The sequence below is a fragment of the Chroicocephalus ridibundus genome, chromosome 2 (assembly GCF_963924245.1).
Source record: "Chroicocephalus ridibundus chromosome 2, bChrRid1.1, whole genome shotgun sequence".
Classification (NCBI taxonomy): domain Eukaryota; kingdom Metazoa; phylum Chordata; class Aves; order Charadriiformes; family Laridae; genus Chroicocephalus; species Chroicocephalus ridibundus.
Window position 1 is genome coordinate 112,788,938 of NC_086285.1, and position 24,292 is coordinate 112,813,229.

General features: G+C 39.5%; 1 protein-coding gene across 2 annotated transcripts in view; it reads left to right on the forward strand.

The window, feature by feature from the left end:
• PIEZO2 (piezo type mechanosensitive ion channel component 2) overlaps window positions 1–24,292 on the forward strand; it is a 320,283-nt gene that overhangs the window by 243,683 nt on the left and 52,308 nt on the right. For both annotated transcript variants that reach the window (XM_063326530.1, XM_063326531.1), the window contains exons 20-30: window positions 297–529; window positions 3,354–3,514; window positions 4,465–4,641; window positions 4,819–4,944; window positions 6,977–7,177; window positions 8,934–9,138; window positions 9,282–9,383; window positions 9,855–10,020; window positions 18,463–18,706; window positions 19,896–19,992; window positions 21,865–22,024. In XM_063326530.1, the coding sequence (XP_063182600.1) occupies window positions 297–529; window positions 3,354–3,514; window positions 4,465–4,641; window positions 4,819–4,944; window positions 6,977–7,177; window positions 8,934–9,138; window positions 9,282–9,383; window positions 9,855–10,020; window positions 18,463–18,706; window positions 19,896–19,992; window positions 21,865–22,024 (1,872 nt within the window). The remainder of the gene's footprint in view (window positions 1–296; window positions 530–3,353; window positions 3,515–4,464; window positions 4,642–4,818; window positions 4,945–6,976; window positions 7,178–8,933; window positions 9,139–9,281; window positions 9,384–9,854; window positions 10,021–18,462; window positions 18,707–19,895; window positions 19,993–21,864; window positions 22,025–24,292) is intronic.

Here is a 24,292-nt window from a genome sequence, read left to right on the forward strand (position 1 = left end):
TGCTTCTACATCTTAAACTCTGACCATTTTCTCCAGCGGGGAAAATGTCAAGTTTAAGTGTCAATACCACTCATTACTAACTAACCATTAGTATCTGAGTGAGAAGTAGTTACTAATACATTCCAACTCAATTTGCAGTGTGTGTTTGCAGGAAGTACCAGAATCATTAACTTTTCCACCTCTAAGGCATTTTCCATGAACGGGGTTTTTTTTTTTCTAGTTATACATCTTGAAAAAGAAAAAGACTACGATGTCATTATTGCTCAGTTTGCTGACATGCTACTATTTACCAACAGACTGGTGCACCAAGATGGAAGCCTGCCTGACATAACTATGATGAATTTAACAGCCAGCAGAGAAAAGGAAGAGGATAAAATGCTGGAAGAGGCTGGTGAGAAAAGAATGGAAGAGCCAGAGGGGGAGGGAGGGAAAGGGAGGGTCGAAAAAGGAAAAGAAGAAGAAAAGGAAGACGAGGACAAGGAAGATGATGATGATGAAGACAATGAATCAGAGGAAGAAGAAACTACAGGTAAGCTCTGAAGATTGCAAATTTTGCCTCCTCATCCTTAGTTAACAGTGGCAACAGGTGGTTCATTCTTGGTCATCCCTGCTTACTTCAATCATCAGATTTTCATTCGAATTTTACATAGAGTCTTCGCCAAAAGAGCCTGAACTGAGCAGATGACTACTTGTGAATTATTCAACAGGCTACGGTCTCTTTTAGGGAAAAATCATCCTGTTTCTGTAGGATGTTGAGAGGATGAAAACAAAAGAAACCCCATGTCTTTCTTCTAGGTGGTCTAGATCGGATTAATAGGAGGTTACTCCAAATCCTAAGAACTCCTTTAGGGTGAAATCTCTTTATAATAAAGAAAATACACATACATATTTAATCTCTGATACTGTATGCTTTCAAGGCACTCCACTCCGGAAGTCCCAATGGCTTTGCTTCATTATTCATGTGCACATTAGTGTCATACTTTTCACTTCTGAATATGGAATGTGTAATTGATGGCAGATGAGCATAAAAATGCTAAAGGGCAGACATGGGTAAGACCAATGATATTATATCCTTGATATTGCTAAGATGAACTCCTAACATGAATTATTTCCATAGTTCAGTTTGTAATACAAGCCATGAATGAAAACCAGGGAAGAGCATTTAACACCTGAGGAAGCCGTATTGTTTGTAAATGGCCTTACGACGGTTTTAGTTGCTCATGCCAATATTCACAGGACTGTGACACATAAACAGGGACAGGGTCTTTGTCAAAGCAAAATGGCAGTGCATCTGGCTTAGCTGCCCCAGGGAAGCTGAGCTGAAACTATTTACCTTTTCTGGCTTGGACATCTTCCCTCACAGAGGTGTTCACGGGCCATGGAAACCTTTCGTGGCCAGCTCTTACATGGTCTGTGAGGAGTGATGAGTTTGTTGCACTCTGGCCATCCCTACATGCTGGAAGGGCTTGGGGACAGAGGCCAGATGGTGGAGGTTACCCTGTGCAGTGACATGTGCAAGCAGGGAAGTGGGGAACTGCAGTCTTCTCCCTAGGACCCCTTTCTGTACTGCAGCGAGTGGGGCTTTGCAATAGCATGAGGTGCTACTTGCCATGTGTGATCCATCTTTAAGCTGTACATGCAGTTATTTCTCCCAAAGGGGTATATCATTTTTTATATAGCCATGTGGCTGGAGTTCTGAGGTTATTTTAACATGTTCAAGTGTGCAGCCTTTATTACACGATGATGCACAATTTTTCAATGGATGCAGTCAGCTCTATATTTTATCCCCTGTGCATGTAGTGCCTGGACATGCTAGACAGAACTTGCCACAGTTCTGTCTTATTTGCCTGCTCCACTTAACTGGCACTGTCTGGATATACTTTGCATGGTGGCAACACTACAAATTAAAATAAGTGCAATAAAACAATGAGTGAGAGCATCTAATTCTATAAAGACTTTCCTTAAATACAACTCATTGTGCCTATAAAAGCACACATGTAGGATTGGAGTTCTATAGCTTAATTAATTTGTCAGGTTTAATTATGTACTCATGGAATATACATCACAGCGTTTTTATTAGGATTTTGTAAGTTGTGGTTGGAGAAAAAAAAGACAGAAGAGAAAAAAATGGAATTTGGTTGTCAGGTATTCCAAAAGTCTGCTTTTTCACACAAGTGTGCATGTGTTCTTCACACAAATAAGCACAGAATAACCATCTTGGTTTGCTTTATATATAAAATAACCAGATCAGTTGAAATAATTATGTACCGAAGCTTTTAACTCCTTTGCATTTTTACCAGTTAACCAGCTTTTACTAGTGATGTGTTTTGGTGTCACTTGCAAATGTTTCCCTCTCTGATGTTAACTGTGAGAATGTTCTCACAGCACACAAAATCCTTCCTAATCTCCACGGTTCTTCTGAAACCCCTAATACAGTGTGAAGACTTTATGCTAATATATACCAGCCTGCTGAAACAGTTTTATAGCCAGCCCACGGCAACTAGCAACTTAGAGAAGCAAACACATCACTTAGAGAGCACTGTTCAGCATATGTATTGTCATATATACTCATATGTAATAGGTGTTGCCACATGCTTGCTCACTGAGGTATTATTTGGGAGGATGGCTTTTTTAGCAAAATACTGTTTGCGAAGGGATACTTTCACCCAACCTCAGGGTCTGAACTTGCTAAAGCTCGCTTTTCAACTGAGAGAAATATCCAACTTGCCTGTTTTGGATGTCTGTCCGGAGATGGCACAAATCACACTCTAGGAGGGTATGCTGTTTGCAAGAAAGTTTAGATAACTCTGACCTATGAAGACATCTGTAGTCTAGCTGTCTAAACCCATGTGACAAGAATCCTACTTGTAGTGTGCATGGATCTCTTCCAGGTTGGCTGAAAAGCTTTCTGAATAGTAGTAGTCTCTGCTTTTTGAAAACAGACTAGACCCATAGCTTCCAAACATCAAACAAAATCCTGTTCTTTCTGAGCTGGATAAGGGCCAGGGATGGAGTGTCTCAGATCTAGTCCCTGGATGGGATCCCTAAGCTTAGGTCCAAAGATACTGAAGGAAAATGAAGCCCAAGAAGGGCTCTGCTAGAGAGGAATAAAAGCAGAATTGGCAAGCAAAGCCTTTCAGTGAATGTGGGTGAGAAGGGAAAGCGCCATAGCTAAATGGGCCTCAGCCGCGTTTTGTCTTAGTTAACCAGTGGAGCCATACTATTAACCTCCTTGTCTTACTCTAAGGCCTAGAAAAGAAGTAGAAAGCTCACTGTTGTCTATTGGAGCATTCCTTTTTATAGAGACCTTCTGTTTTTCTCCTCTCAATGGTTCTGCTTGAACATCACTGCAGACTTAAGGAACAAGTGGCATCTGGTGATTGACCGCCTTACAGTGCTGTTTTTGAAATTCCTGGAGTATTTTCATAAGATGCAAGTCTTTGTGTGGTGGCTGTTGGAGCTGCACATCATCAAAATCGTTTCCTCTTACATCATCTGGGTCACAGTGAAAGAGGCAAGTAAACACCCCCTGTTAAAATCACACCCTTGGTGGAGGCTTGTCAGCATCTGCTGTGCAGCAGCACACCCAAGTGTAGGGAGATGCCTTCCTCATGTCAGACATCAGTGAAATTTTGGGATCCAGGTGGACTTGTCAGTTGCTGGGGACCTGCCTTGACATCTTCCACAGTGATAGTCTATCTATCTGCCTAGATATTCTCAGCCTTCCCCCTTTCTCCAGCTATTGTTTTATTAGTCTGATTCTTTGGACTCAAGAATCAATCCTTCCCCTGCTCAAGCAGGCTGTGGGCATCATCCAGGGATGGAGGGTATAGAAAAGGTTTGGGAAGGAACATCTAGGAAAATTACTTAAACTGGGTCTGATGCTGAAGAAACAGGAACATGGAACTATGCCTAAAGAACAGGGGAGGAACATCTTTAGCTGTGCCTTTGTTGTGGGCAGTGCGAGTTCTCTACCTGACATAGCCTTCCTTGAACAGGGTAGTAGGACAGGATTCACTGAAAAACAAAATAAAAAATCCTTTTTGTCACATCTTTGTGGGGAAAAAGGTCAAGAGGATGAAGGTGGGTTCCACAGACACACGGATCTGTATCATCCCTTCTTTGTTTCATGTGTACTAAAGCAGCAGAAACAGCATGTGGCCCTTCGTATTTCATGTCTGTTTGTAGGGTGGGTATGCAGTTACGTGGGTCCAATAGTATTACTATTATGCAGGAGATAAATTACTTCCTAAACTGACTATTAAGCTTTTCTTGCCTCACTTATCACTTTGTGTCTGTGTTATTGTGAATATTGATGTAATTTTTTTTTCAGTATTTTTCTCCCAGTTTCTCTGTGTCCCTTTCTTTTGAATGATTTTTTTTTTTAATTACTATGGAAAAGGTCAAACTTTCTCAGTTCTCTTGTTACTCTATGTAATTTCCATACTGTTTTTGTGTTTTCAGGTGTCTCTGTTTAACTTTGTGTTTTTAATTGCCTGGGCTCTTGCTTTGCCATATGCTCAGTTTCGCCCATTGGCATCAAGTATCTGCACTGTTTGGACGTGTGTGATTATTGTCTGCAAAATGTTGTACCAGCTCACATCTATTGATCCCAGCACTTTTTCCAGTAACTGTACATTGGTGAGTACAAGTGCAAATTAAAGAGATTTGACTGCTGTCTTCTTCAATAAAGAAGAGCAATAGGAAGCATATCAAGTACTGAAAAATACAGTTCACCTGATGTGTTATTGTTGATTATCATTCCCTCCCCAAGCAGCCTTAAACTCATTTTTATAAACTGTTGCATTTTCTTTTTAGCCAGGAGAGAATGAAACTAAGGTAAATTTGGAAGAACTCAAAACCTCAGTCCTCTACAGTGGCCCGGTTGATCCTGCAGAGTGGGTTGGATTGCGGAAGTCGTATCCCCTGCTTGTGTATTTAAGGGTAACTCCTTTAATTATCTGTATGTATTGTATTGAGATATTTGTGATAAAATTAGCAATGTCTTTGAAATAAATCATCTGCCACACAAAAAAAATGTAATGCAAGCCATTGATAATAAGGAAGTACAAAGGAGAAGAGACAGCAGAAAGCCATATCTGTTACACAGGACACTTCCAGAAGGGATTCAGTACCAATTAAGATAATCTGCTTGTAGAAATATGGCTCTCTGACTCTACCATCTGTTAAAAGCACTCTAAGAAATGTGATATTTAAGAACTCTAAGTAATTAAGAGGTACATAGCTTTCAGGTACCAAAGGACTGATGGGTCTAGTTGGAGTAATTGCCTTGAATGACAGTATATGCCATAAGCAGTTAATTTTTTTAAGTGCTTATTCCTTAGTCACAGCTTAGAAAATATAATGAGTTATGGGAATAATTCATTCAGACACTAGTAAATGGATGTCTTTTGTTTTTCTTTTTGTTTTTGGTTGATGCCTGTGAGCAATATTTTATTATTCCTGTCTTGATTAAAAAACACGACTTACAATAAAAATGTACCAACTCCTGGGGCAAAGCTTGCATGTCTCTTCTTAATTTAAAGAATCTCCAAAATTTTGTATACACAGTTTAAGGTTGTCAGAAATTTGTTGACTGGACAACAGCAAGTTTTGATCTAACTAGATTTATTTGTCCTTTCTTCCTTGAGAGCTTACGTCTGTGTGCTTTATTTGTGTAGGGAAGACCTGCCAAGCTCTGGTGGTCAATGTATTAAGCCCTGGTAGTGCATCTACCTCTCACTCCCTTAGCCGTGCACCTCCCAGTTAAGAATATACGTGGGGAGGAGCAATTACTGAGCCAAGAGGTTCTGCATGGAGAACGAAGTTGCCTAGTGGTGTCTGGTTTGATGCTAGGAGCTTTACAGCTATAAATACTGTGTATAAATACAGAGAATACTTTGGGATGAGAAATCGTTCTAGAAGGGTTTTCATTGAGTTAACAAACAAAATGTCTCCTCTACATAGAGGAATTCAGTTCAGTGCTAGACCTGAAGGTCCCAAGCTTCAAGTCTGGGTGTGTTTCTGTTATGTCTCTTTAATAAGTGACAATCAAAATGTCTGCAGTGTTGAGGTGAAGAGCCTATCTATGATAGGTTGTGTAAAACTCTCCCCAACAAGAATAGGAAACCCAAGGAAAGAAAGGAAAAATAACTACTTGTCAAAAAAAACCCCAAAACTCAAATGAAAAAGAAAACCCAGTGGCACCTGTCTCAGGACACTTTTGTCCCAAATATTTCTCAGTGAACAGAGATCTAGAGATTGCCTCTTCACCTTCAGGGATGGCTTCCTTGAGGGACTTTATCCGAACTGATCTTCTTAGCCAACTTTTGAGTTGGTTAATACCTCTCTTCTATTGAGCATAGGGAAGATCTCCCTCCTGAGAGAAAAAAGAACACGTCAGAGCCGCTCAAGATTGCATCCCAGTCAATCTGGGACAGAATCTTTGGGGCAAAAGGAGCTGTGCCTGAGTGAAGACTGGCAGATAGACTGTTCATTTAAAAGAGTATCCAGGATATATCTGCACTACCCAGCATCCATGCAGTTTTAGGAATTTAGTGCTTGCCAGCTGAACCCGTGCAGTTGACTTTGCGTATGGTTGTATCCTCTATCTCCCGCAAAGCAAAGCATGATATCTTAAGAGAAGCTATGAAATACGAGAGGGCACATGGATGGGAGATGCATTTTTCCTCCCCTTTCTTACCACAACTAGTGTTCATTATAGTATTTTTTAATGAATGTCTTTAAATGTATCTTCTGGAAGTCAGTATGTGTCATCAAAATCCAAGAAGAGATAGAAATCTTACTTTACTTCAATGATAGTAACTGGGAATAGGTGCCAGTGCATCCTGGAGTGCGGAAGTGCTCAATGGTAACATCTATTTGAATGTTCACGGCTTTATGCTTATCAGAAAATTTTATAGCTTCTTGTGGATTTGATTTTTATTTAATATTCTTCTGATTTTGTCTCCCATAGAATAACTTGCTGATGCTGGCTATTCTGGCTTTTGAAGTTACAATCTACCGTCATCAAGAGTACTACAGATGTCGAAATAACCTTACCACACCTGTGACTAAAACCATTTTCCATGATATTACAAGAGCACATCTGGATGATGGACTGGTAAACTGTGTCAAGTATTTCATAAACTATTTCTTCTACAAGTTTGGTTTGGAGGTAAATCACTGTATATTAATTTTTTTTTTTAGACTATTATTCCAAACCTTTTAATTGCATTGTTTTTGAATACTAGCTTGAACTACGTTTGACAGCTGGATGCTTCCTAGTTATCACTCATGTTAGACCTTGCCACAGTTGCTATCTGTCTGCTAGTAGTGCCTTTCCTCTTGCTTTTCTGTGTATGTATTATTTATAACTCAACAAAAGGGATAATGGATGGGACAAGGGACAGAACTGAGGCATGCCCTCTCATGCACACACACACAGAGGCAGCCACGGACTGCAGGAGAAGAAGAAGAAAGCAGGGGCTAGCTGTCTCTGTTTAAACAGTTCTAAGCTTCTTTTGCCTCTGGCTGCACAAATGCATCCTTCTTTTTTATACTTGTTACTAGAAATGTTAGCAACCTGCAGGAGCAAGGGCTCCAGCGAAGGTTATTGCTGCTTTGCGCCACTGGTTCTTTCTCCAAAGAACTTTTCAGGAGACAAGAGAAACACAGAGAATGAGGAGAGGCAGGTACAAAGGAGTGAAAGGATTTTTCTGAAGATTCATGATGTATCCTAAATGTCTGGTAGGTGTCTTATTTAGTAGAAGACCTGCTTGTGTGTTTACCAGCAGCAGTGGCCCAGACTGCTGGGGCTTAGGCTCAGCTAATGTATTGCTTCTCTCTGCTTTAGCCAGTCCAGCAGCAAAACATCAGAACTGAACCTGCCTCGAAGGCAAGCTGTGGCTGAACAAGTGCAGCATAAAAAGAAAAGAAGATTCATCTCTGTTCCCTTACCTCATCTGTTTGTTCACAGACACATGAAATTACTTTCAAAAATGTTTGTAAAAATAGTGATATTTCACAAATTTCTGTGGCTATCTGCAGAAGGCAACTCCTAGGCTAATGCATCCCAAATCTAATCATAATGATGCTCTTGTCCTATCTATAAAACGCTATCTATTAAACATTGGTAGTGTTTAATAAACAGAGTAAACTGTTCACAGCAAGTCTGAGGATTAAGAATGAGTGAAAATTAAAATTAAACATCAAGGTATTTCCTTTGGGAAATAAATTTAAACCTCATCCTAATCTGCGGAGAGAGAAAATCAAAATAGTGAAGTGCACTGAATGTATGATTCACTATGAATTATTCACTAAGTTTGAAAACTTCATGGCACTGAGTGAAGGGACTACTTTAAGTGGAGCCGGAGAACACAGATGCTCTGGGATGCAGAACCTTTAGAAGAATGGAGAACTAAATCCGCCTTAGAGCAATTGACTGGATTTGTCTATAGCCAATAAAAGTTATATGGTCTAAATCCCTTTTCGTCTGGTTCCCGCATGGGGATACATTTTTGTTGTTATTCTTAATGGTTCCTCTTCTTTTTTGCATCTGTAAGTGCTATCAAAATATATGGCTGTGTAATATGTGCTTTGCTTGGCAACAATTAAACATTTCACATATCGCTACTGTGATGACACTCTTTCCATTCTGTATCTTTAGATATCACATAATGGAAACCTGCTTTAGTGCTGTATTCATGTAGCTGACACTCATAGAAGAGTATTGAAAATTTGGGTTGGTGGGGTGGGGAAGTTTGCTGTTGGAGTGATATGAACTGTTTTAGCATGTTGGTTTGCACAGGGTTTCTGCAGTCAGCCCCAGCACGTGTCTAAGCATTCTGTCAGTATCCAGAATAGTTTATCATTGTTGCATTGACTAACCGTCAGGTTGCAATTGTTCTTATGGTTCCTTACTTCTTTTCCAGACCTGTTTTCTTCTATCAGTGAATGTAATCGGCCAACGAATGGATTTTTATGCCATGATTCATGCCTTCTGGCTGATTGCTGTATTGTATCGACGTAGAAGAAAAGCTATTGCAGAGATCTGGCCAAAATACTGCTGTTTTCTGGCATGCATCATTACATTCCAGTACTTCCTTTGCATTGGCATCCCACCTGCTCCTTGTAAAGGTAAGGACGCTTAGCCTTTATGGACAATTACTGCTGCTTGCTTTTACAGAAGAGTGCTGGAAAATTGATAAGTATTCAGAAGAAAAGGATGAAGTAATTGTTATAAAGTACTGATTGCATTTTTGCATGCTTCTGTCATACAGACTATCCATGGAGAAGTGGTAATGCCAACTTCAACTCCAACATCATAAAGTGGTTATACTTTCCAGACTTCATTGTGAGACCAAACCCTGTCTTCCTTGTCTGTAAGTATTTTAGCACATAGTTGTGAATTTTTTACGTGTGTTTGCTTAAAACATCTGTACAGTGAAATTTGAAGCCAGTCTTTTATTTACTCTTCAGTAGCAAGCTGACATGTTCCGTGGGAGATTGAATACTAAGTGTGGCTTTGTACGTAGCAGAAAAATTCAAATAATTAGTAATTTCTCCATCTGTGTTTTTCTGGATTCCATGTTTAGTGAAGCGGCATCAAAAAGTATGAATTATTTCCCCTTTTCTAATTTATTTCTCAATAAAAATCATAGAAGACGACAGGTAAAAAAAAGAAAATACATTAATGAACTTCAAACTGGTGTTAAATGTGTTGAAAATAGCACAGTCTTGGAGGTTCAAAGTGTGGGAAAACAGTCTGGTAACTACATTATAATATATCATCGCCACTTCGTACACCTAAGTTAGTGACTGAATTTTTCCTTCCAACCACTGCGTTCTCCTAGATGATTTCATGTTGCTGCTGTGTGCATCCTTACAAAGGCAGACATTTGAGGATGAAAATAAAGCTGCGGTACGAATCATGGCTGGAGATAATGTGGAAATTTGCATGAATCTTGATGCAGCATCTTTTAGCCAGCATAATCCTGTTCCTGACTTCATTCACTGCCGGTAAGAACGGAATCTTAAACACTTGGAAAACACAGTGCTTCGTTTTTGTAAAGTTTTCTAGTGTGAAAGTAACTCTCACAGCTTCCAATTTTACTTGGAATTCATATTCAAATATTCATGTATGTTCCCATCTTGTAATATACTTTTCACTGCTGTATGAGACAGCAGACAGTTAGCTTCTGAGTAATCAGCTTCTGGTTCAGAAAAGGGCAGATGAAAAACAAGTCTTCCTAACTCTGATGATTGTTTTAAGTTCTCCCCAGAGGGATGTTCAATGATAAATGATACCTCCATATCCTGGGTTGCATCAATAGAACCGTGGCCAGCAGGTCAAGGGAGGTGATTCTGCCCTTCTACTCTGCTCTGGTGAGACCCCATCTGGAGTACTGCATCCAGCTCTGGGCCCGCAACATAAGAAGGACATGGATCTATGGGAGCAGGTCCAGAGGATGGCCATGAAGATGATCAGAGGGCTGGAGCACCTATGCTATGAGGACAGGCTGAGAGAGTTGGGGTTATTCAGCCTGGAGAAGAGAAGGCTCCCTGGAAACCTTGTAGTGGCCTTCCAGTACATAAAGGGGGCCTATAAGAAAGCTGGAGAGGAACTTTTTACAAGGGCATGTAGCAATAGGACAAGGGGTGATGGTTTTAAACTGAAAGAGGGAAGATTTAGATTAGATATTAGGAAGAAATTCTTCATTCTGAGGGTGCTGAGACACTGGAACAGGTTGTCCAGGGAAGTTGTGGATGCCCCATCCCTGGAGGTGTTCAAGGCCAGGCTGGATGGGGCTTTGGGCAGCCTGGTCTAGTGGGAGGTGTCCCTGACCATGGTAGGGGGTTTGGAACTAGATGTTAAGGTCCCTTCCAACCCAAATCAGTCTATGATTCTATGAAATTTGCCTGAAAGCGTGTATTCCCTCCATGAATGCTCTGTAGGGCAGTGTTTACAGTGGACTTTAGCACCTGAGTGGCTTCCCCCAAAACACAAGCATGTTAGCAAGAATCCATTGTAGTCTGAACTTGCCCATGTACATGTTTAATCCCACAAACTCATCAGTCATGTCCTGCTGAGTTGTTGTCTAAGTACAGTCAAAATAATACTCTAATATAAGAGACTGTCCTTTGTGCTATTTCATCTAGGCATAAGAACCTTAAAAGTGTCTTGGGAGGACAAGTGGTGTGTCTTGCTGTTTCTCAATATTGCATGTAAGGTTGTTCAAGAAGGTGAATAATATAAAAAGGGGGCAGAGCCTGAGGCAGTCTGTTCTGGATGATCGTGAAACAATGGAGCCATTCCTCTGTGATCATTTCAGCAAACATGGATTAGCTCAGCTCTTCTGGTTTGTGCTGGGCATACTCTTAATTGAAATTGTCTCTGAAAGTTTGATGCAGTTTTACAAGAATAGGTGTGAAGAGTAAGATTTCTTAGCTATTGTGTTTTGTCAGACTAGGTGTTTGTTTTTTGAATGCATGTTACTAACAGATGTTTGAATGTGAAAGGAATTTAAAAAAATGAACTAATGTCTAGCAAAATCTCCCTTTTGCTAATAGACCTTTATTTATTTTACCAGAGAAGTGCTATCACCAGAAGCCCTTCTCAAGATCTTTAAGCTGATCCTACTGTTTCTGTTAGAAGTGGTGGCCAAATGTGTCTTGAAATAGCTTTGAAGAGGAGACCATTGAAACACATTCAATTGACTCATTTGTCCAGAGATTTATAGTCACTTCTGCGGTGAAGAGTTCTCCTCCTTGAGTATTTCCAGTCTACACTGTGGACCCAGTAACATAAGCAGAAAGAGAGAAGTCATAATCTCTGTTCAAAATGCTCCATCAAGTGGGGATGCTTTCCAAAAGACATTTGGTTGTAGGGGAGGATTGCCTGAGTTTTTTTCTCGCCCCTGAGGTGTTGTCCATCTTAGCAAAACCTAAGACAGCAGTTGCATCAGGCACACTGACAAAGACCATCACTGGTGACACGGTTGCTGGCAGAAAGAAAAGATCAAATTTTCCCTCCCTAATCCAGAAAAAAAAAAACATTGTGAAAAAAATCACTAATGATGAGAATGTGTTTTAAGGCCATCTTCAGAAGGGCAAAAGAGGCAAAAAAATCACTGCTTTTTAAACAGCCCCTTTGGCACCTATCAGACACCAGTTCCCTTGTATCTGATAGGTATTTCTGGTTTTCTGTAGAAGATATTCCCAAATGGCCAAGCATGAAAAGTTTGAAGCACAGTGGATATTCTTTGAAGATTTTGGATGGGAATCAGAGTCAAGTTTATAATGGAAAGTAAAGTCCAAGCTGAACTGGCCTGCTGCCTCTCCACAGTCCTTTGGGTTGAGTTCTGTGTTTTGATTTGTATGCATGGTATGGATCAGCTTGAAGTCATTGGTGGCATCACATCCATTTAAACATATTGCTTGGCATGTGCTGACAAAATAGGCCTGTGTATAGATGATTAATGATATGCAACCGTTTAATTGGGAGTTTGCAACTTGTATTAAGCAGTAAGAAGCCTGTGGAGAGTACAACAAACAGAAAATCAAAGAATCACGTTAGTAGTGGTGAGCTGAACAAATAAACTGGGTTCACTTTATACTTGTTCCAGCTAAATACGTAAATCTGTGCGACTGTTTCATGTGATAGTTTTATGTTGTGTGAATAAGAAGTAGAATGAAAAGAACAAGGCAGAGAAAGAAGCAGAACAGGGACATTTTAGTTTGAAAAATCCATCAAATGAATAGAAAACCCATTAATTTCAGGAACAGAGGAAATTCCTGTTTATGATATCCTTTCTTGTAGAGGCTCGGGCAGGTAAGCTGTAACTTTTTTTTTATTTGTCCTGTTAGCTTCCTGAATCTGTAATGTACTTGTAGAACGGTGTATGTAGGTATAAACAGACCTTTCTTTAGTATGAGTTGCATAATATATCTTGTGTTGTTGATGGTATCTTTCCTTTCTTTGAGCCCTTCAGTGCTTTCACTATGATGCAGATTTTCCCAGGCTTTCGATGATGTTATTTTTGAGAGGTTGCACTGTGTATACGCAATCTTAAATGCCTAATTTGCTTCAAAGAAGCTCCAGAGAATGGCTGGACAGTCTCTTAGAGTGACTGAATTTTTTATTAGGGATTATAAATCTTTAAAAAGAAGGACTCTCAAGCTCTGGAGAATTCACCGAAGATATACCTCAGAAGAAAATGTATGTATCTGGCCTCCATCCAGGACAATTTGGAACTGAAAGGACTTTGTCTAAAAACATTTCTTGCACTTTGCCACAGAAGTTTCAGAATGGTCTAAATATTTAGTAACACGGACAAGAAGTTGCTTCAAAGCTTATCCAAGCAAGTGAAATGAAAAATGAAAAACTTCTCCAGAAGTCAGTCAGAAAGAACCAAATAAATAAGTGAAGACAACCTGGTTATGAATAAATTACAAAGCATAAAAAAATTAGTGCCTAGTATTCATGTGTTTTCTGAGAAGCCCGATGTGCATTTACTGCCATGTAAAAGATGTAGCCATTGTGGACTGAATCACCCTTTCTGATACGTCTCTTCCCTTGAGAAGATGCCAGTTGGTCAGTGTTCTAGTAGGCATGGATAAAAAGCTTTTAACTGGAGTATGAACAGTGGCAGAAAAAGAGCATATTTCCAAATGCTTAATTTTCTTCTCTCTGGAGAAATACTTGAGCTCAACAATGATAAATACAGTCTAAGGAAGAGATTTCCTGAAATTTTCTTGTCTTTCCACCCCCAGATTTCTCAGGGGACGTGTGCTTGACCCCAAGGGAGAGCACAACCAAAGGCCGTTGAAACAGAAATAAAAATGAAGAATAGAAGTAGGAGCTTTTAAAATGAAACAGGATTTAAAGTGACTTCACTGAGGATAATCCTTTCCCACAGTCTCTAGTGCTGGAAAATCCTTGTTTCAGTTCCCAAGCAGTTTTCAGATGTTCTCCTTGATGTTGAAAGGGAAAAAAATCGGGGATTTTAATCTACTTTTTTCCTCTTAAGAGCCAGTCATTGAACTATCCCCTTTAATACCTGCACCCTGGGAACCACCACCAGGTGAGTCAGGTGAAGTCTCTCAAAGGCAGCTGTAATGCCTTTCTTGGAACTACACTTCTAACTTAGGTTTGTGAGAGAGGATCTGCAAATCATCATTACATGCTTCCTATCATATTTGTTGTATAAAGCAGATAAACATTTTGTTGCTAATAAAACGAGCCTCAACAAATGACACAGTTATGGATTTGGGATTTTTTAAAGCAGATGGAAGCATGAAGGAAAGACCTTACTGGTAAGATAGTGAGACAGTATCAGTCCTACAGACGACTTGACAAAGATAGTAGGGACTAAGACCCAGAGAATCTTCTACACTAAATTTGAAGAGGTCTATTGAAATAAGTGAGCTAATTTTCAGAAGGTTCGATGCTGCTATTGGCAAAGGGAAAAATCAGTGAAGCTGCCTTCTGAAGGCTGAAATAAATAGAGCTACAGGGAAAGGCTTTGGGGATGGAGACTTGGTGAGAAATTAGCAATGTTGGGTTTAGAAGGGGAAATGAATTGTGATGCAGGGTCACACAGGCTGCTAAGAATGTAAGGAATAGGAGATAGGGAAGAGGGGGAAAGGAAGAGGTATGTATAGGGATAATACACCTAGAGGAGAGGGTAGTCATCAGAAGAGGGCTGTGGGAAGAGCTTTCGGGTTTTGTGGAGGTGGGTAGCCACACTCAAAGCAAAACAGGTGGTTGATAAGGGAAGGCAATGAAGCGACATAACAGCAGGTCCTCCAGCATGAAGAAGCATTGAGTTGTATTGGTAAGTGCAATAGCACAATAGGCACTCTCCACTGTGTAAGCAGAAGTGTGTTCTTTCCCTGAACTTCAAAGTGCTGACTGAGGACAAACACTTTTCCTCAAAGGGGTTATTCACTGCAGCATCAGCACCTCTCGGTGCTTGCAAACAGAGGGCTGGACACTAGACAGGCCGCAGCCATACACATCATTTAGCATGCCGGGAAAACATCTACACCTAGGGCAATCTTTTTGCAACAGGCTCGATTGTATTACAGTTAAAAATTAATTCCCGTGGAAATGAAATATTGAAGCAATGCTTATAAGACTAATAAAGCTTTAGTAAAGAAAAGCAGATAATTTGATATGGAGAGACATCTGAGGTTAGAATAGCTTTGATGGATGGGTGGAATGAACTTCAGACTTTATCTTCCTTGGTTTTGAACAAAGTGATATGGTAAATTTTTCCAAAATATTATCCAAAGTATCAGTGGGTTCTGCTAATGACACAGTTGGCAAATCAACATTTTTTATTTTTCATTCATCTTTCAGGTTTCTTCTGTGTAATTTCTCATTCAGAGTTTATCATGCTACAAAAAGCCATAGTTTGATGCTCTTGGTACACTGTTGTAGTGGCTAATCTTCCTCAGATGTGTGGCTGTATTCCTGGCCCCCAGCTCCACACTCCCACCTTTGCATTCATCACACCAGCAGTGGGTTGGTTCATAGGCCGAATGGTCAGAAAAGTATCCCTTCCTTCTCTCCTCCCCCCAAAATAAATAGGCTTTTGAAAATTTGCTTCTTGAAACCAATTCAAAGAGCCAAAGCCAAAAGAAGGGGCTGGAACACAGAGCTGAAGGGATGAAGGGGAGTGGGACTGTCCCCCTTTGGAAGCAGCTGCTCAGATTTCCTAGGTGTATTGTCAAATACCACATCCTGAGGGTGGCCTCTCCTCTCTGTGACTGGATGTAGATTTAAAGACCACTTAGAAGATGAGGTTTGGAAGGTTTACATGGTATTAAACTAATGATCTGTGTGGTCTGCAGTGAAAGCATAAAATTATGGTATATGCTATCCAAGACTAAGCATTTTCTACTGTCTGTTTGAAGAAGTTTTCCAACAGAGGGTGAGCACCCTTGCTGACCTTCTGGGTTTCTGTAGGGCATTTTTAGCTGTTGGGGTGGCTTTGTGCTTCAGCTTCCCACTGTTGCATTATAATCTCCAGAGCAAGGACCTCCTCAGTTCCTAATTTTCTGGGGTTTGGGGCAGAATTTTAAGATTTGCATCTGAGAATATGTCAAGTGATTTGAGAGGCGGTATGTTGAGAACTCCCCTGCCAAGACATGTCTTTTTTCGTGCTATTACAGCACTTGACCTACCTATATCATTCTGAACAATTAATGAAAATTAGAGGGATGTGTGACCCCACACTGTAACAGACAAGGAGATTTGGCATATTGCAACTAAAAGAAGTGTGATTTCAGGAATATTTTTATCTACCTGAGACTACTCGAGTGTAGTTCTGTCCATTGTGTTCAACATGGCATTGTTCTTAGGCCAGCACAGAGGTACCTGGGATGGTTGATGCTATTCATTGGTTAGGTGTGCCCTGGGTAACTTGTTCAAACACCATTTTGTAAGGTGTCCACTCCAAGATGAAGTCTTGAGAGCCATTTTTATGGTTGGGCTTGCTTGTAGTTCCATATTTCCATCTTTAAGAACTACATCATTTGTTACTTGACACAGTTGTATTGCCTCCTGCCTTTTGAGATGCTTTTCTTCACATCCTGTATTGCTGTTCATTTGGGTTAGAGATGTCCAATGCTATTATATTTAATGTATATTTTGAAAATGAGAAGAATGACTGTATTTACTGTTTTAAATGACTGCTTAAATGTAGCTAATTGTTAACATTATAGTGAAAAAATAGGTAAATTATTGTTTTCCTTTTCATATTCTCTCTAATTTCTGGATTTTTTAATCTGAGAGTGATATCGGCAGTTGGACTGCAACTCAACCATGTGTATATGTTGTAAAGTTTGGATCCAGCCAGCCCCAGTTGTCTCTAAGAGTCAGAGCCCACTTTTATTGAAGAGTATTAAGATAATTCTTGTTCGTTTGATCAATTCAGTTCCATTTTGGACTTTTCGCAAAAGATGCTGATGCATTTTGTTGGTAGCAGAGAACAAGATTTTTGAAATGTCGCAGTTGTTAGAGCAGTGTCAGGAAGGTGACCTCTTCCTAGCCATCCTGCACATCAATAGGTATTATTAAAGAAACACCAAATATTGTGGTCGGTTTTTTTCTGGAGAAACAGTGAGAGCACCATTTCCAGTTTATATTAAGTTAGTGAAGACCTGTTCAACTGATGTCTTCCGCTTCTTTAGTTTTCCAGTGTGTAGATTCTTTGTTAACGTTTTATCTCCCCAAACCCAGTAGCATCTCTCAAGTCATGACATTTTTAGATTTCACAGGCAGTAGTCCATAAATTTCTTAAATGTTTGTGGGAAATAAACGTGAAGGGGCTTTCTCGTTACCTTTTGCTAAATGCCTCTCTGGTTGGCTTCGGCAAGTGAAACGTATAATACAGGCCTATAAATGTAGGACTATAAATACATACTCCTAGAAAGTTCTGAGCCTGAGAACATCAAGCAGCAGGGGCCTTTTTATGTGGCTTCATACAGTGCATTTAGTTCATTTACTCCTTACATGGTTTGGCTTAGGTATATGTGTAGTCCTATAGTGCTGTCTCCCTGCCTGGTTTCCTGACAAACGTAGTTTCAAATGTAGCCTGGGTGAACAGACCCTGAAAACACAGTTACATCTGGAATCCAAACACTAAATGGGGGGAAACTAAGAATTAGTTGGTTTTGCACTGTTTAGCTATATGTAGTATTCAGTATTACCTTTGGCAGATATTCTTATTTGAAAGCTCACTGGGTCAATATTAAGTCAAGATTTTAAGGAATCTGAAAATACCAAATTGTTTCTCACTCTTTCCCACTGTGGGCCAGGCTGATTTCAGATAGCTCTGTCTTGTAGCTTCCTGGCAAACGTTTCAGTAAATTCTATCACATTTATGTTCTGTAGAAACCTTTTATCCCTCAAAACTTTTACAGTTGATCTCCATTGGAGACGGATATTTTTAGCAGCTGTCTCTGAAAACTAGGCTTTTAACCAGACTGAATTCCCTAGTAGTCATCAATAAATACAAAATTGTTTGCAGTGGAGTACTGTAGCTGGCCTTTGAAGATAAATTTGATATAGTATTGCTGAGACTTCTTAAAAGTTGATCTCAGATAGCTTTTAAATTGCATTATGTAGCATTGCCAGATAATATCACTCTGTCACAAAGTTTGGTGAGAACATGTTTTCCCCCTGTTCATGATAGAAGGCTTGATCCTGCATGATGCAAAGTGCCTTGACTGGGTGTAGCAAGGTGCTTACGCACATGAATGAGCTAGAACTGAGTGTATGAATGAGCTAGACCCACTGACCTTGGTGTTAGTCTTCAGCAGGTGCCTGAATGCTGGAGTGGGATGAGAATGCTGAGCAGACCTTAGGCACAAGTGTCAACCAGTAGCACAGGTAGAGGAAAGGTAGCACTGCCCTCAGAAAATGGTAACTTTTTCTCCTTCTTTTACTTCCAGGTCCTACTTAGACATGTATAAAGTGATAATATTTAGTTACCTCTTCTGGTTTGTGCTTACTATAATCTTCATAACGGGAACCACGAGGATCAGCATATTCTGCATGGGCTACTTGGTAGCCTGCTTTTATTTCCTTCTCTTTGGTGGAGATCTGTTGCTGAAGCCCATCAGGAGCATTCTGCGTTACTGGGACTGGCTGATTGCCTACAACGTCTTTGTGATCACAATGAAGAACATCCTGTCGGTAAGCAGCTGCTGCCTCTCCTCTGCCGTCGGCACTTTGGTTTCATTGGAAGTGTGCACAGTGCATTGAGTGGTCATTAAAAATCCTTTTTCAGGACCACAGCCTTCTGCAAGCACAAAGCAAGCTCCATTTTAATTCAGAAACTGCAAGTGCATATCCAGGGAATGGTAATGCATATACATTATAGGAAAATGTGCACCCTTGTATTCAGTTGGGCTCTGTGAAAGCTCACAAGCTATTTTCAAAGGGCCAGGTTCTGGTTTCTTTGCCTCGTAAAGTCTCTCCATAGAAGTCTAGTGAAAATCACAGTGGAGTGAGAAATGAGTAAGAAGTGCAAGATTAGTCATACCATCGATAAATATTAAACCTTTTATTTAAAACTAGAATTTTCAAGCCATTTTCATGCAGTAGTCATGTGATGTCACGTAATTAGTGAAGTTGATTACAAAATTACAAACTGCATTCCCATTTCCTTTAGAACTAACGTGAAATTCAGGTGAAAACAGATATATTTGATAAATAAATGTCAAATCCTTCTGCAAAATATTAAAGGTTTTCTTACATTAGTTAACTCTTCAGGTTGTTGCAGTGGCACTGATAGGTGATTGAGACAAGCCAGTAATTTAAATCTTCTGGAAAGATAAATTTAGATTTAGTCCTGGCAATTTCTTTTTAGCTTTGAACATTTTTAGTGCTGGACTGAAAAAAGCAGACATTTTTCTTTTTACATTTATATAAGTCACTGTACTGAAATAAAATTGATTTATGGGTGGTTTGAATTTGCAAATGTTCTAAATGCTTACATATGTGCTTCATTTTATGCTTGGGAATTCAGTGGAGCTACGCGTGTTAATCTTGTCCATGTATGTTTGCAAGATTAAGTCAGTGATTTATAAAAGTTGCTTAGCTGTCGCTTTGCATCACGTGCCAGACGTATCACTTTCTCTGCAAAAACACAAGCAAAACTCACATAACATCCTATCTCACTGATAATCCAAAGAACAAATTCTTGCTATTTAAAAGTGGTGTGTGTCACTGGTAAAGACAGTCTTGCTTCTATCTCTGTTTTACTAATGAGATATAATGCAACCAATGGCAGTCACAATATTCTCATGTAATGTAAAGAGGTGCAATACTTTTCTTATTTCTGCTATGTTTTGTTATATGAAACTGCTCTTTTACTTTTCAGATAGGAGCATGTGGCTACATTGAATCATTAATTAAGAATAGTTGCTGGTTGATTCAGGCATTTAGCCTGGCTTGTACAGTTAAAGGCTACCGCATTCGTAAGTATAGCTCTTTTTTTTTTTTTTTCCACAATTTTCTGTAAATAATCACCTTCAAAATATTCTACCATATTTAAGTTGTGTCCCCTCCTGACATATCACCTTGTGAAAATATCATACCTGCAAGTTCAGTTGATACATATCGACCAGCAAGAAAGAATATTGAAAATAGGTCATAGAACCAAAGGAGATACATATACTGAGAGAACTATCAACACCACCACACAAATAACCTAAACCAGCGTTTGCTGTACATGACCAATTTGGTGATACCAGCACTTAAAACTGTTTCCCTGTCTATGCAGGTGATGTGACACCTGAGGGTATGGTTTCACTGTACAACTTGAGCTCAAATGTCAGCTCACCATCACTGCAAGGGGAGGGCACCTTTACCCAGCTGCTGGCTCCCGCTTCTCCCTGTGTGCCAGGTCTTACGTTCAGTTGCTCAAAGGGTAAACCAGTTCAGCTCACTGAAATGGCAAGAGGCTAAGCCAGCATAAAAGCGGTGATTTTTCGCAGGCATAGTGAGTTCAGGCAATTAATTATTTTTTTTTACAATTATTCTCATGTTTGTGGCGGTAACAGGGATGGCGTGGATAGCGTATGTGGATGGAGGTGAGAAGGGGGGAATGAAGTATGGAGAGCAAGAAACTTCACCTCTCAGTGAGCTATTAATTTGGCTCCACTTTGTCCTGACACCCTGGATGGACAGTTTGAAAACACCTGATTTTTTTCAGGGCTTTTGCTGAATTTGAAGAACAGTTTCATCCTAGTGAGTCTGCAGCAAAGTTCTGAATTCCTGTCTTCATGTCTTATCCTAATAGATAACTGGGGAGTAGGGGAAAAGAAAGGAAATATGAAGGCACAAATTCATGAGATAAGTGGTGCCTGGTAGTTCTTGTATTATGCAAAACTTTTTGAGCAGCAACAGAAACTTAGACACAGGTTTCTGACTGCCCAGGGGACAGGCACAGAAGGCTTTGAAGCTCTTGGAGCTTGACCTTCCAGACCTGTTAGACTGGCTTGCTTGATTGTAAAGCCAGCTTCGAGCCAGAGCCTGTCCCTTGAGTCCTTCTACTCCCTTCTATAGGGCAGCATAGGCCATTTAGTTTATAGTCTAGCTCTACAAAACCCAGTTTTAATTTTTTAATATCCCCAAGAGAATTGTCTTTTAAAGAATAAAGAAAGGAAGAAAGAAAGAAAGAAACAAATAGCCCAAGCCAAAATCTAGAGGTAGGAGGAATGGGATTTCCTCTCTGCCTGTCTCCTCCTACCCCAAAGGAAGCAGTTTTGTGGTTTCAAATATTTTTTCTCTTATGCAATGGAAAGAAACATTGAACTGAGTTTTGGAGAGGGAAAATAAAAATATTAGGTGGTGGCAGTTAAAAAATTATTTTGACAAAAATAAAACACTTCTTTCTCATGTTGATAGTATTCTTAACAGAAAAATGAGACAAAAAGTCATTTTGAAATGAAAAAAAATTGAAACATGCCATTTTACAAAATACTGAAATCAAATATTTCAGGCTAACAAAAGTACTTTTTTCCCTTTTTTGTTTTCAAGTACTTATTAGGATTGGGTGAATTTGTTTGCAAATTGCATTTTTGATGAATTCTCAGTTTTCATGGTATATCATATTGTTAGAATATGATATTCTAACATAGAATATGATACAGCTTTCCAGTTAGCTGTAAAAGAAAATATGGTGTACTTCAAATGGAAATACATGTCAGTTTTCCTAAGTTTTCCTAAAAATCTAATTAAATTACCTCAATTCAAATAATTTTAAAGGCTAAGATTATTTAATTGATTAAACATTATAAAAGAATACTTAGTACAACAGTCCTTATGCTGATGGTGTCTTTTTCCAGCAACCAACGATCTAGATTGTAAACTGCCCAGTGGAGAAGCAGGAATCATTTGGGACAGTATATGTTTTGCTTTCCTGCTGCTGCAAAGAAGAGTCTTCATGAGTTACTACTTCCTGCATGTGGTTGCAGATATAAAAGCTTCTCAGATCCTAGCATCAAGGTAACATAAAGTTTTAAAAAATTAAATGAAACAGCTCAAGTCTCTCATGGCTATGGTACTTATTTGTTTATGATAGGTAGTACCAAGAGAGTCCTTTAACATTGATTTAAACAATCCATGCTAAATTCATAATTGCAAACTCAACTCTGAAGAAGCTCACATGAGAAAACAAAATAATTGAGAATCTGATAGAAATTAAGCCATCTTTCCTACCAAACACCATCTTCTGCTCTCAAAACCCTGATTAAAATCTGTGAAAGTTGATGTGTGTTGCAGCATTCTCTCAATGTCAATATGTACGAGAGTGAATGCCAGAGTTTCTAAGCCTTGGAAAGAAATCACTCTGCTATCAAAGCCTTTTCGAGACAATGGGCCTTAGAAATCACAACTCCAGAAATGGCACATGATAAAAAATACAGGAAATTTATGACATCTGGCTTGGGAAGACCATCAGGAAGATACTTGGGAAGCGTCACATCACTGAACACTGGCTAGGTGTGGCAAGGAAGTATCACCCTCTTTGGGCCTGTTACTTATACTCTCCCACAAGCACCCACTCATAGCTATCACTAGCACAACCATTCTGTTTTTTTATTAAGAAGGCAGATCAGAAGTGAAATTCTGGTTTTAATTTCAGTAAGATTTTCAAGGAATTACTTTTGTCAATATTGGATTAAATGTGTTGTGGCTTTATTTTTCCCAAAAAGCATATGGATATTAATTTCTGTCTGTGTTTGAGGGCAAAATTTGGTTTGCATGTCCTGAAAGGAAGTATTTTTATCTTCCTGTTCTTCCCCCTCCAGGGATTACTTTTAAAAGGGGAAATGTTTAGATGCCCATGCTGAGTAAAATTCACCACTGTAAGCAGTACTACCAAAAGACCTACATCTCCATCCCATGTTGCCTCTCTCAGACTTTTGCTCTGGGGTGAATTTCACTGATGATGCCCCAGATCGCTGGCTACCACCTTTTTGTAGCTTTTTTTGTTCACAGTGAAAATAGCACAAAGCAAAATCATGAGTATCAAAATGCCTCCTAAATTGGAAAGTTAGCATCCAGAAGGAAAGAGCAGGCTCATGTAAATGGCACTGGGCTGGGGTGGAGGAAACATGTTTGGTTCTTACTTCCAGCTTTGTGCTTTTTGGTAAGCTACTGAACATACCCAGGCTTGAGTTCTCCAGCAGCAGAAGTGGGGACATTCTGGCCTGTATCAGGAACTTTGTAAAGCTAAATGTATTAATGACCAGGAAATGCCAAGATACTACAGGAAGGAGGGTAATATAGTGATATAATTAACTTTTTTAGTTAGCTACTTGCCTTGCTAAAAGCCAAGCTTTGAATTTACGTGGACAATGGAGAAGGTCAGGTTAGGATTCAGACAGCATGGTCTGAGCCTTTCTCCTAGTTAAAGTTAATATTATGAAATACAAATACCTCACCTAAATAAGATTAAATTGTGATTCAAACAATAGAGATGAGGATCCATTGACAGTTTTCAGTGGTCCATAAGAATTTAGGAATGATCAAGTTGCTAAGGAGAACATGTCCTTCTTTGTTTACTTTACCATGCTTTGATACAATAGTGATAGCCAGTCTTGATTGTATTCCTTTGAAAAAATGTAGCTGTGGTTATCCTGCATATTACATGGAAGAATGATTAACCTTACAGAAAACAATGTTGAAAAATTAATTAGAAGTAGAATTCTGAAACTATGCTGTTCTTACTAAATTCCTGACAAAAGAAATACTTTAAATCTCTGCTACCCTTCGAGAGAGATTTCAAGGCTCTTTGGGAGTCTTCAGAGCTGATGAGTGAATAATGAAGAATGGCCAAAACGTGATCTGGACATCCAAATCAATGAATTGATTACATTTCTAATGGAATGGAATTAGAAGCCACATTCTTTTGGCACACAGGAAGCTTGCTCAAGGATTTATGTCATGAGATTGAAAGCACTGTAGTGCCCCTTTTCAGAGGCTAAAAGTGAAGCTGAAGCTATGCTCATCATGGCCCTGGATAAAGCTGGACTTTTGTTCAGAACTTCCAGGGGGCTGAGGCAGGGGCACAAGGTGATTATAATGCTGAGATGACTATGAAGACCAGATCCTGGAATCCTATGCAAGAAGTCCTAACTTGGCCTTGAACCCACCCATGTTCTGTGTTCTTGAGGACTGGAAACTGAATTCCTTGAACAGCTGCTAGAGGAATTTATAGGCTGAGTAGGGATCACAGTGTTTGGCCCCAGATCTTGAAATAACTGACTGTAA